General features: G+C 36.3%; 1 protein-coding gene across 1 annotated transcript in view; it reads left to right on the top strand.

Annotated features, from left to right (window-relative positions):
* The window catches only part of UTRN (utrophin), a 472,032-nt gene that overhangs the window by 395,568 nt on the left and 63,758 nt on the right, over positions 1-12,706 (top strand). The window contains exons 58-59 of the mRNA XM_023528331.1: positions 8,078-8,139; positions 9,716-9,790. Of these exons, the coding sequence (XP_023384099.1) occupies positions 8,078-8,139; positions 9,716-9,790 (137 nt within the window). The remainder of the gene's footprint in view (positions 1-8,077; positions 8,140-9,715; positions 9,791-12,706) is intronic.

The following is a 12,706-nucleotide window of genomic DNA, read 5'->3' as shown; positions in this document are numbered from 1 at the left end:
AAAAAAAAACTGAAAGGATATAATGATGAATTAAACTCTGGTGGGAACAGAATCCTGTGGTACACACCCGCAAGAAGGGGCAGACAAGGGCCCCAAGGCCATTGCAACCACAGACAACCTGCAGCAGTGTTGACTGATAGTCTATCTGCTGAGCTTGAGGCCTTGGAAGGCCGTGGTATGGAGCTGGGTGGGGGCGAGGGTGAGGATGCTCTCTTTGAGTTCTGGGCCCAAGTGGAGATATTACCAAATTAGTAGCTCCCCTGGATTTATTGAGTGTGGACATGTTTATTCTTCCAGATCATCTTCCAGTGCCTCAAGTATCACCTATCCCTCCACTCACACCGAGGCACATGCATTTTAGTCATTGATTCTACTACTTTACTTGAAAGCAAACGTAAACAAACTTTGTCTTATCGTTTTATAACAAATGTTCTATCAACCATGCCTGGAATATTGACATTTGTATTTTGGGGTCAGTTGTAGCTTCTGTTTCTGGTAGCCCTTTACATGCTGCATCTCCACTGCTGAGTGTGAAATTATTTTAAGTTCATTTTATAGTCAAATCCAACAAATCTGGAGTTATCCATTGATTAGAGTATAGTCTTTCTGCTTTGTGTCTTCACTATTATGTCAAGCTAATGGCATTTTTAAAGAAAGATTCTATGCTTTTACAATATCTATTATCAAATAGGATCATATATCTTTTTTAAAATTTATTTTTATTTTTTATTATTATTTTTTAGGCGAGAGAACCCTTGGTTGACCTCACAGATTGCAAGGACCTTGTCAGCTTACAATCCCTTATTTTTTATTTTTTATGCCTACAGCAACTGGTCTTAGGTGGTCTTCCATCTAAGTACTAACCAGGCCCGACCCTGCTTAGCTTCCGAGATTAGACAGGATTGAAGGATCATATATCTTATTTAGATTTTTTTTCTTGAAATGTTGGCATTCAAACTTTAAGTTTTCCCTTAGATTTATTCTTGTTTTCAAAAGTATAAAGTTGGATTTTCTGCCTTAAAAAGACTAGAGGATGGTAGAGTGTTTGTGAAGGTTCAAGAAGTCAAATATAACCTGAGAAATATGTAAGTTTACTCCCCACACAGATTCCTGATCTGCTGCCCCCATCCCCTCCCCAGGGGCCCCTAATACAGACAGACAGGCAGACAGACAGGCAGACACACAAGCACACAAGCACACACAGAATAAGAATCAACATTACTGATGGTGGTACTTTGGTGATGGTGATGGTGATGGTGATGGTGATGGTGATGGTGATGGTACTGATGGTGGTATTCTGGTCTTTGGTGAAACAAAGATTGAGGAGATTATAAATTCCAAAATGAGAATATCACCTCTTAGATCTTTAAGAAGATATTACTTTGATAAACTGCATCATATCAGATCTCTAAAAGTTGTTTTCACACTTTATACTTTAGTCATCTGAATGCAAATTTTATTATTTGGGAGCTCTTGCTTATTGCTATATATAACTTTTATAAGCATGTATAAATACCATATTAGCAGAGCCTGCATTTTGTCAACTTCATTTTATGGAGGTTATATTATTTGCATAGCACCTCTCGGCTTCTACTACACTCTAGAATTTACTTATGAAGTCTATTGTTCCTTTCTTATTCCCACCCTGAGGAGAAGTCTAGTCAGATGAAGTCAGAGAGGTAGCCATTGCATTTAGCAACATGGGGTTCATTGATAATTTTGGTAGGACTAGTCTGAGTGGAGAAGTGAAGTTGGAAACCAAATAGGAGTGGGCTGAGTAGTGCTTGGGACAGAAGGAGGTACACTACTGCTTTGAGAATTTTGTCTATGAAGAAGAGGAAAAGGGTGATTGCTGGCAGGAAAGGGAGATTCCAAGTAGTGTGTGTGTGTGTGTGTGTGTGTGTGTGTGTGTGTGTGTGTGTGTGTGTGTGTGTATTTCAGGATGGCAGACTCTTGAATATTTATACACTGAGAAAAAGTCTTATTGAGAGAAGAGTCGATAGTGCAGCACAGGAGTTTTTTAGAAATCTTTGGAAAGACTTGGCCTTTGATGGGAATGGAGATAATTCCTCAGTTAAAGGAATTGAGAACACAATCTGCAGACAGACAAAAGGTTATTGACTTGGTGTGGGGAAGATGAAGGAATTCTAATCTGGTAGGTTTTAGTTTTTCAGTAAAGTAAGATCAAGTTAAATGATACTAAGGCAGGGAGAGAAACTTTCTTTGGTTTGGAGACAGGGAAGGTGCCAGTAAATTATTGTCTTGGGATCTGGGAAGGCAAGTTTATTTGGCAATGTACAGTTGCCAGCAGTTGGACATTTGAGATTTGAAGTCAGATATTTAGAGTAAAACCAGTCTGTCTGTTGAGTGATTTTCTCCAGCTGTATTCATGTACAGCTGATCAGGTCCAGAGAAGGCAAGTAATTGAACTGATCCATGATTGGGTTTTGCCAGGAGCGAGAGAGAAGCAAGGGAGATGAGGTTGTTTGTGATGATTATAATGATGGACCATGGACTCAAATTTAGACAGATTCATCAGAAATATTTTAAAACCTCAGTCATGCATGTATACTTCCATATTAAGAACTCAAGCTTACAATTAGACTGTCTGGGTTCAAATGCAATTCCTACTACTTTACTAATTATGTGACCTTGAGCAAGTTGTCTAAGCACCAGCCTCTCCCCTGGTTTCCTTCATCAAAAAAATGGGGATAATATTGGTACCTAACTTATAGAATTATGAGTTATGCAGATGAAATTTACACATTAAAAGAGTTTCTAAGAGTACCTGGTACAAACTGGGCACTGAAATAATAGGCTATTACTGTAATTAATATTATACATCCTGCCCTAGTATGTTATCTTTCACTGTGCACAGCAAAGAAGAAATATTTCTCTTTCTGCAATTGTCTTAGCCCAGAGCAATGTACATAGTTCTTTTATCCACATATGCATTTTAAATTAACTTACTCACCTCTAATCTTTTCTTTTATATGCTTTTATAATTGCAATTGGAATGGAATGATAAATGGCAAAACTCACAAAATTCAGTTTCAAGAATAAATTTGGATAGATAAGTAACAAGTAAGCGTACTGGCTAAGTGTCCGTTTGGGGACAAATAGGGTGCTTTCTCATCATCTTTTAAGGTTTCATGGGAAAAACAAAACAAAACAAGACCACTCTAATGAGGACAAATGGGTTTTAAAGTATCTTCTTCGGGGCAGTCTTTTGCCTAGAAATCGTATCTTATCAATTTGTCAAAATTACGTATACTTTGCTGATTCATTGTATCATATATTGGACAATTTTTATAGCACATTTTTGTGTTCTAGTCTTTGTTTATAATCTTGTGTTCTGCTTTGTGCAAGTTATCAGAATACATCATGAATCATAATAGGTAGAAGGATATACTACATATGAGTCTTATTGGTTAATTTTCATTAAAATCCATGTAATATAGGGACCACATGTTATCCCAACTGAGACACTTATGAGTCAAGGGCCACTTTTCAGTTTATCATTTCCATAGAAGGGGGTAGTTTTTAATAGCCTTTAATACAAAGCATACTAAATGGCAATTTGGAGTCAGTCATACATTTAATATGGCTAGAACATTTTAAATACTATTCCTGTGTTTTTGGTGGAATTGTTTTCTAAAGAAAGCCACTCCTTGATCTTAGCTGTCCCTTTCCAGACTCCGTGCACTCTGTACCATCTGTGAAAATCCAGTGTTCCTAGCAACTTCGTTAATGTGTTGTGAAAGATTGAAAATTCGATTATGTCGTGTATATGATAATAAATTGTGAATTAGTGGGACTTTGATGTAACGGCATGTCAATATTTGAAGATGTGGGTACTCGATATTTTATTAAGGAAAATTAGCCTCCAAATTTTAAGCTAGAAAGTCACTGGAATAACTTTAGAAGAAAACGACAACTACATGACTTTTTAGGTTTTTGGTATGTACATTAAGAATTGAGTACAAATGGAAATGTCTGTGTCAGCCTCAAAGCAACCAATAAAATCTCAGTTATGAAAGAAAAAAAGAGTAAAGGGACACTTTTAATTAATTATACGGGACAGCAGGTACAAACTGGGACTGTCTTAGGTGTGGTAAGATAATTTTAAAAAGTGGTTAATGGAGACATAAGGCACAGCTTTGTGAGTATAGTCAGCCATTCTATATTATATACTTCAAAGTTGCTAAGAGACGAGATCTTAAATATTCTTACCACAAAAATGAAACAGTAATTATGTGAAGTGTTGGAGGTGTTAGCTAATGCTACAGTGGTAATCATGTTGCGGTATATAAATTTATCAAATAGACACATTGTTCACCTTAATCTTACACAATGTTATGCCAATTATATCTAGAAAAATAAAATTTTTTTTAATTAAATAAAATTAAAAAATAGATAAAACCTTGACTCATACAAATATAAAAAGAGCATGTGTCAAAGATTTCATGTAACCCTCTAATTAGTAAGAGAATGGATAAGAAGTTAAACAGATGCTAAGAATATTAAGCACTGCACCATTATAATCAAATGAGGGTGCCGACATGAGTTTACCCATAGATGCAAAGCTGGCAAAATGATCAGTATACACTGAACAATAATCAGGTGCATTCAGTGGACACAATTTGCATTTCTATGGACAAAAAAAAAATCATTTGCATTACTATCATTTTCTTCAGTGTGCAGAATTTAAAATAGCTCAAAGACCATTTAAACTTCACAAGACACCCACTAATTTTTTGTTCGTATCAAAAGCCTTCACAGTGTTCCCTGTATAAGGAAAACTGGCATGGTTGGGCACCCTAGTAATATACCACAGGTTCTCACTATTGTTTACTTCATATGATTTTGGATTTAACTGTTAATTTCTGCTTTGTTTAGATTTTTAATCTTTTATTCAACAGATTCCTGTGTCTGTTCCCTCTTACGAGGATTTTTATAACAATTACAATTTTACTTTACAGTTTATCAAGCTTTCAATATTAAGGCCCACTCCTCTTTCATATTTGAGATTGGCCAGAACCTAAACTGTTATTGTTTTTTGTTTTTTAAATGCTACTTTTCTTCTGTTTGGGTTGCCTACTGTGGAAGGACTGACAGCATTTTGGCTGGACAAGTTGAGCAATCTGCAGCTGTTCAAATACTTTGAGCCTTTGGGTAGATTTTGAATTTTGTTTTAGAACTCCCCCCTCACTTAAAAAAAAAAAAGAAAAAAGAAGGAAGGAAGGAAGGAAGGAAGGAAGGAAGGAAGGAAGGTAGGAAGGCAGGCAGGCAGAGAAAATCCAACAGCCAACTGTATCTACTACCATTTCTTTGTAACTGTTGTTTGGTAAGCTGCAGTGATACGTTTGTAACCAGAGGCTGTGTTTATTTTCAGGGTTGGCAGTTCTGCCTAATGAATCAACTGGTATTGAATTCACAAAGGGGGACTGCCAGTTTCCCTCCCTCCATCTGTTTGCCAAATGTGTGTGTTCCCTCAGCTCCTACTAGTGGTTCCACTAAAAAGAGCTGTTAGCAAGAGGTGCTCTCACTGAATTCTAAGGCCACTTCCTGACTGCATAAATGCTATTTTCCCCTCATGGTTCCATATGGATTGTTTGCCAAAGCACCACACTTGTGTCTCTAAAGAAAGCGTACTTATATTTCTTGTGTAAATATAAAATTTGGCTCTGCATTACTCATAGCTTTCATTTCATTCTCAAGCCTTGGTTTGGTTCTTCACGCTGGGATGTCTGTCTCTGGAAAATAGTGTTGCCATAGGGATTGAAGTTACTCAAAAGAAGAGACAAGATTGAGTGAATACTGGTAGGCTAAGACTGGGAGCCAATGATGAAATTATTTGAATTACACTCTATTTCCAGCGAATTCTTTTTTAATTCTTATTGATGGTAGGGAGAAAGTTGTTTTATTAGCAAAATTGAAGTGTGTTTTTTATTTATTTTTTTATTTTTTTAACTTTCAGTAACACACTAGATTTTTTAGGCCAGTGCTTCTCAGACTTGAACGGGTCGATGAATTACCAGGGATTCTGTGAAGATGACAATCGTGACTCAAAAATTCAGCCCTGAATTTTTATCAAGCTCTGGGCCACACTATCACTAGTAAGAATTTTAAGTCAAATAGCTCCAGTACTTTTTCTGTGGTCTTTGAAGTGATTTAGATAGTAAAAGAGTAGAATAGTTTTCTTGGTATTCGTACCAAAATATGAAGTGGAAATATTTGCCTCTGCCTTGGTGTCGAGAACCATTAAGGGAGCCAGACAACCTTCCAAATTCTTCCTGAGACAGATCTTCATATTGTGGGTAGGTTATTTTGTTGGAGATTTTGGAATTCCAGGATATTTTACATATCCAGTTTCAAAGCTAAGCTTTAAATATTTTCAAAGGAAATCATGAGTTATTTAGAGGTTCTGTTACCTGGGTATACATAACAGTGATTATGCCCTTTTCCCAGTGACATGCCCCCCTTCTTGATATAGTACATGAGTTTAAAAAATAATTTCTCTGAAATTTGATTGTATGAATATTTTAGTATCACTTTCATGTACTGTGCCATTTCACTTAGCTTACTAAACAGTTTTATAAGAACTGAGTGTCATCCAAGAAGTCTTTTGAGTACTATAAAATGTTATTACTCTACTCTGACCTAGATAAGGGACAGTAAACTGTTTTTAAATATAAGACCATTGACTCATTGAAGTTAAGACCTGTTCACCTCACACACACAATGAAGGAACCTAATTTAAGCATTACATTGATCTGTTTTATCCTCATCTTATTCTCCCAAAGACTTCTAATTCTTTGAGTTAAGTCTTGGAATTTATAGAAAATAGAAAATATAAACCTTTTAAAGTGAAGTTTAAGGATCATGAGGAAAAAAATGTTCAATATCTATATAAAAATTAACTAAGGGAGGGATGTACAGTCAAAATGGCAAGAGAGAAACATAACCTAAGTAAGGGGAATGAAGAATCCAGATACATATGAAGATGGTGTCAGGGAAGAAAGCAACTTTTTACTCTATTCTCTTAGATTAAATTTCTGGGAGCCTGTAAATTAAACTGACAAAACATTAGCAAGAGAAAAGAAAGAGTTAATTTATGTGTTAACACACATACATGTAGGAGTGCTCAGTGATGAGTAACTCAAAGTGGGGGTAGAATTTGAGGCTTATATGCCTAACTTAGTAGGGGAAGGGAATTGGGGAGAAAAGACTCCTATGAGAAAAACCAATAGCTTTCTGTAGGAAAGACTTTTTTTTTTTTTTTTTTTGAAGGAGAACAGACATGAGATACGAAAGTTTGTAATCGTGTTTGTTTATGCAGGTGCCAGTGGTTTTTCTGTCTTCTTCATGGCCACGAAACTTACCCCTTGGAGAGGGGATTTATGACAGCCTCATTTCCCAGATATTGCTGCTTTTAGTCAGATAAAAGAAACTCTGAGGAGGTTTCTTTCCGCATCTGTTAAATCTCAGATATTTTCAGCTCAAAATAATCTTTATCCCAACTCTAAAGTTCTGAATCGTCTCCACAGGTGAAAAGGGAAAATTTACACTGGGGAAGGAGAGTCTCAGTAGATTGTGAAGTGGAGATGTTATTCAGAATTACGCTATTTGTTTCTCTAATTTTTTGGAAACTTGATTAGGACTTCTAAAGTTTAGTGACTTTTTATAGTGCTTCTGCCTCAGAGGATGTATACTGAATGAGAATCTACATCTGCCTAACATAAGTAGAATTATTCTGGAGGCTGCATTTTATCTGCCTTCATCAAGCTGAGGATTCAGAGTCAATGACAGTCCACTTTATCTCATGGTTTTAGTTTTTAGTTGTGATTCTTTAAAATTTTTTTAATCTACTTTTTCACAATATAATTGTTCAAATAAAAATGTATCGTTGTTTCAAAGGTTAAGTGATAATTGGGCACCAGGTTTCTGAGTGATCCATCATGGGGATAATTTTGCATGTATTTTTTAAGATTTGAATAAAAATTCTATTGCACATTTTCTGTGTGACATTATTTTATACGTTCTTTTACTTAAATTTATTACTTTTTTTTTTCAGTCATCAAACACAGACAACCTGTTGGGATCATCCTAAAATGACCGAACTCTTTCAATCCCTTGGTGAGTGTTATTTTATTTAGTAGTGATGAATTAACCTAAACGACTTAAAGTTGTATATTCTTAAATGAAAACTAACAACCAGCTTTTCTTACTTGGCATATTATGTTTAAAGGATCATGTCCTATAAAAGTGACATATAAAAGTAGTTGAATTTCTAAGGGAAATGAAGTAAACAGGTTTTACCTTCTTTCTTAAGAGGATGTAAGGTTTGAAACAGCATGAGCCAAAACAGCATGATTTTAAAAGGAGGAATGTAATTGAAGATTTTACCTCCCTCATATTGAGTCATCTTAAACTTCAGCTTTTTGTGAAAACAAAAACAAAAACAATTACAATACGGCGACCTCTAATCCACCGCTTTAAATTTGCTTTTAGCTCACTTTTATTTAGTAAGTCGTATATAATTAGCCAGCTTAATTTCATTTTGTCTAAGTCGTGATGAACAACTAAATTCATTTTAATATTAAAATGCAAGAAAACATTCTCATTTCAGAGGCGAGAATTCCAGTCTTAAGATTTCTAGTAGAATATGACTTTGAACAGATGATTTTGAAAGAGTCATTTTGAAAAAATTTTCTCTTTGGGTAGCAAAGGTGCTGCTGCAGAGGGAGAGTGGCACCCTAAACAACAAGTGGGGAGCACCCCTTCTTATCTCTTTAATATCAGGCTTCTGTGTGAGCTTTCATTTGGTGGGTGAGGATGGCGTCAAAGATTGAAGAGAGAGAAAAGTCATTGACTTGTCGATTTGTAAAAGAAGAGGGCAAATTTTGATAATTTCTGAGTTTTGTTCTTGAAGAAGAATTTTCATTCCAAAGGCTAACCTTATAATCAGCTCTTTGTTCTGCTTCTATAGATAGGCTTGCCGCATAGGCCATGGGGCAGGGTGACCTCGAAATTAACTAAAGACTCATCCTCCCTTTTGCTTGTTCTGTCTAAACAACAAATGTACCTACCTGTAACCCATAGCAACTCTCATGCTTTGTTAACCGTATGAGGATAAATTAACCAATCGGCCCATGCCAACTAAGCCCTATAAAAGCAAAGTTGCCCCTGAGCTCAAGGCCCAGATCTTCCGAGTAGCTTCCTCTGGAATCACCTACATAATAAACCTGAGTTCTCCAGCTCTCCGAGTGCTGCTTGGTTTCTCATCGGTCTGATTTTTGCAACATCTCTACAACATTTCAGCTCTACTAATCTCTAATACTGATACTCTGTCTTTAGGAGACAGAGAAAGAAATTGCAACATCTGTTGTTTCCAAAGATTTGAGTATTGACTGTAAGTGTGATGTGTGTATTAAGCCGTTGGAAGTTAACAGGTTGGGTGTGGCTCTTTCCTCATTTCCCTCCTTTTCCTTTCTCAGAATTTTCTGTATAGCACTGCTTAGGAATGTATTGTACCATGGTGCTAAGGAACATCGAATTATTTTCTTAAATAAAAGCTTGAGTTTTAGAAGACCTTCTAATGTGAACAGATGTAATACTTTTCCAAAGTCTGAAGTAAACAAATACATTCTTGCCATTCAGTATAAGTTAAATAATAAGCATGCTTTTGAATATATTCTCTTTTCCATTTCAGCCGACCTGAATAATGTCCGTTTCTCTGCCTACCGTACAGCCATCAAAATCCGAAGACTGCAGAAAGCACTGTGTTGTGAGTTATTCTACCAAAGCTAATCACTCAGTTCTTTGGATTGCCTTTTTTGTTTTTTAAGACAAAGATAAATGAAGAGGGCGATATGTTTATAGAGTTAATCTGACTTTTAACTTACTTCACTTAAGGAGTTGGCTGTGTTTCTATAAATGCTTTATTATTTGCCCCATCAGCATGCATGCAGTAGTAAAACAAATGAACATATGCCATTCTCAGTTGGAGAACAAAATTAACCAAAATACAGCAGTAACATTAAAATCTTTTCCAAAATTATACTGCCACCCAATTTAAAAGGATTAAAGCAGGGAATCACAGTATGTAGTAGATCATTGTCTCGATAGTATTTTGTTAACTCTTTGGAAGTATATGGTTCGAAACAGTTTGATTCAATACAATTATATAATAAAGAAACACGAAAAAACTTACATTTCTGATCCAAATTTGGACCGGCACCTTAGAAAATTAGATAAAAGGCTCTGTTCATTTAAATATGTCTTAAAACATTTGGTATTATCAACATAAACTTTTCCTGTAGAATGTGTGTCCAGAGTGACATCCTGTGATAGACATTTCACTAAAGGATTATCCCCGCCACCAAATAACCAAAATTTAAGTAGAAATGTGAATACTTTTAATAGAGTATAGATTTAAGCTGTCTGGATTCACTTTGTTGTTGTAGTATTAATGATTAAGTCTGTTCAAAGAACATTTAGGCCTTATCCAATAGTTAATATGGAAATTATCATTTGCCTATACTTTTAAGACAGGATAATTTGAATAATTCCAAGTATTCTTGTTTCCTGCCTTTTGTTAACAGTTATTATATGTCTGGGCAGTTCAGTGAAGTTTTGAAAATTACCCTTAGAAAAAGGATATGTTAAGGTTAAGAATTGCCTTAAAAGTTAGTAGAAATTAGAAATACATTTTAAGCTGGTTACTTGACAAGAGTTGAGGAAGGGGAGTATAGAATCATTCAAAGACAGCAATGCAAAGCTTTAAAATAAGAAAAACTTATGTTGTATGTGGAAGAAAAGTCTATAAAGGGCTGAAAAACACTTCCAGACTAGGTGGTAGAAGAAAGGATGAGATGACATTAATGCACATAATATATGGAGTCCCAAATAATTGGCACATTGTAGTGATTACAGCAAGTGTTGCAAAATTACCAGTACAGAAAATATGAAGCCAGCACACTCTGGCTAGCGATCTGTATGTTGAACCAGAAGGACATAGGAAGTCAATTTGGAGCACACAGAAGAGATGTCCAGTGAGCTCAGTGAGTCCATGGTGACACCAGTTTTGAAAGAGGCTCAACTGCATGTCCAGTATCCAGCTGACAGATCTGGAAGGTCTTCTCATGCCTGATTTGCTATAAAATGAGGACAAGTGACTCAACAGCAAAAGCTCCCATCGACAGAACGCTGCTTTGTGTCATAATGAACATGGTCCAGGTTTTCACTAATACTTCTGGGTGGGTAAACATATTAATGCATTCGGTGTTTTCTTCTGTTGGTTCTTTTGAGTCCTCAAGAAAAAACTTCCTCCTTCAACTGATTTCTTCAAATCTGAGAGGAGCAGAAGAGCCACACCTTATGAACTAAATGACATTTAGAAATGCAAACTTAGAAAAGTGCTGGTTTGTGTTGGATTGTAAATATTTGAGGTGATGATTTTAGAGCCGTCTGGCCTCAACAGTTCTGCTTTCTAGCCTGGGACTTTTGTGCCTCTTGTCAAACTCTCCCGTTTATGATTAATCTGCTCCTTCTTCTCTCATCCTTTCTGTTTACTTGAAATTCCCTGACCCTTACTCTGCAGTGGTCTGTAACCCTTTATTCCTGCCAAATACTGTTAAAAATTTACTCTTTTGGAAACATTGACAAGCTAATCCCATCTGCCGGGCAACTTTTCCAGAACTTTATGATCGCCTCAAACAACTGTTTCTCACATAAGCAGCATATGCGTGCCTTTGTGTGATAATGTTAGGACGATTGCCCTGGCTCCTTTGAGAACTGCTTTAGGTCAGGATTGTCTCTCATTTTGTGTAAATCTCCACCCAGCATAATGTCTTAATACAGAGGGCATTGTTGTTTATCTGTCATTTGTTGCTCATTCATTTATTGGGCTCCGAGATTGTACAGGAGATAAAGCGATATAAAAAGAGTCGGTTCCCACACTCAAAAGAACTTAAATTTGGAGAGAGCACATTACACATGGGCACAGCTCCCCAGCTTACAACAGATCCTTGTCGCCTTCAGAATGGATGGCCACTGGCTTGGCCCATCTTACCATCTCCATCCACCTCGTTCTCTGTGCTTTACAGTTGGTTCTCATCAGTTCTAGTGGGCAGCTGAATGACAGGCCCTGTATTTTGTTCCTCCTGCCTGTATAGCTCTTGACTTAGCTCCTTGTGCTTATCTTCTTCCCCTGGCTGGTCCATTCTCTTCCTTTAGGTCCCAGGTTAACTGTTGCCTGTCTCTAAGGAGACTTTCTTGGCTGCTTTAAAGTAGGTCACTCCTGATATCCCATCTCATAGATTCAGTTCTTATGTGGCACTTGTCATAATGTATGATATTCTATTTATTTACTTACTTGTTTGTCTCTCCAAAGGAATTAAGCTTTTGTGTGAGGGATGAGTCTGTTTTCTTCTCCACTTCGGGCTTCTTACAATTTCTAGCAAAGAACAGTCTTCTAGCCCATATTGAATGAATGATTTAAGTTTGAAAGTTATAGGATTACACTTGAAAATATGTATCAGAAGACTTATAGTTGCGCTTTTTAATAGTGAAATTTGTTTAATTTTGGCATATTCATAAATATGGTATGATACAGCAGCAGAAATAAATGAACTAGTAATCAGCACCAACATGGTTGAATCTTAAACCATAAAGGTGAATGAAAAAAATCAAGTAGCTGAAG

This window comes from Pteropus vampyrus, unplaced genomic scaffold (genome assembly GCF_000151845.1).
Source record: "Pteropus vampyrus isolate Shadow unplaced genomic scaffold, Pvam_2.0 Scaffold24, whole genome shotgun sequence".
NCBI lineage: Eukaryota > Metazoa > Chordata > Mammalia > Chiroptera > Pteropodidae > Pteropus > Pteropus vampyrus.
This window is presented reverse-complemented; position numbering and strand designations above follow the sequence as displayed.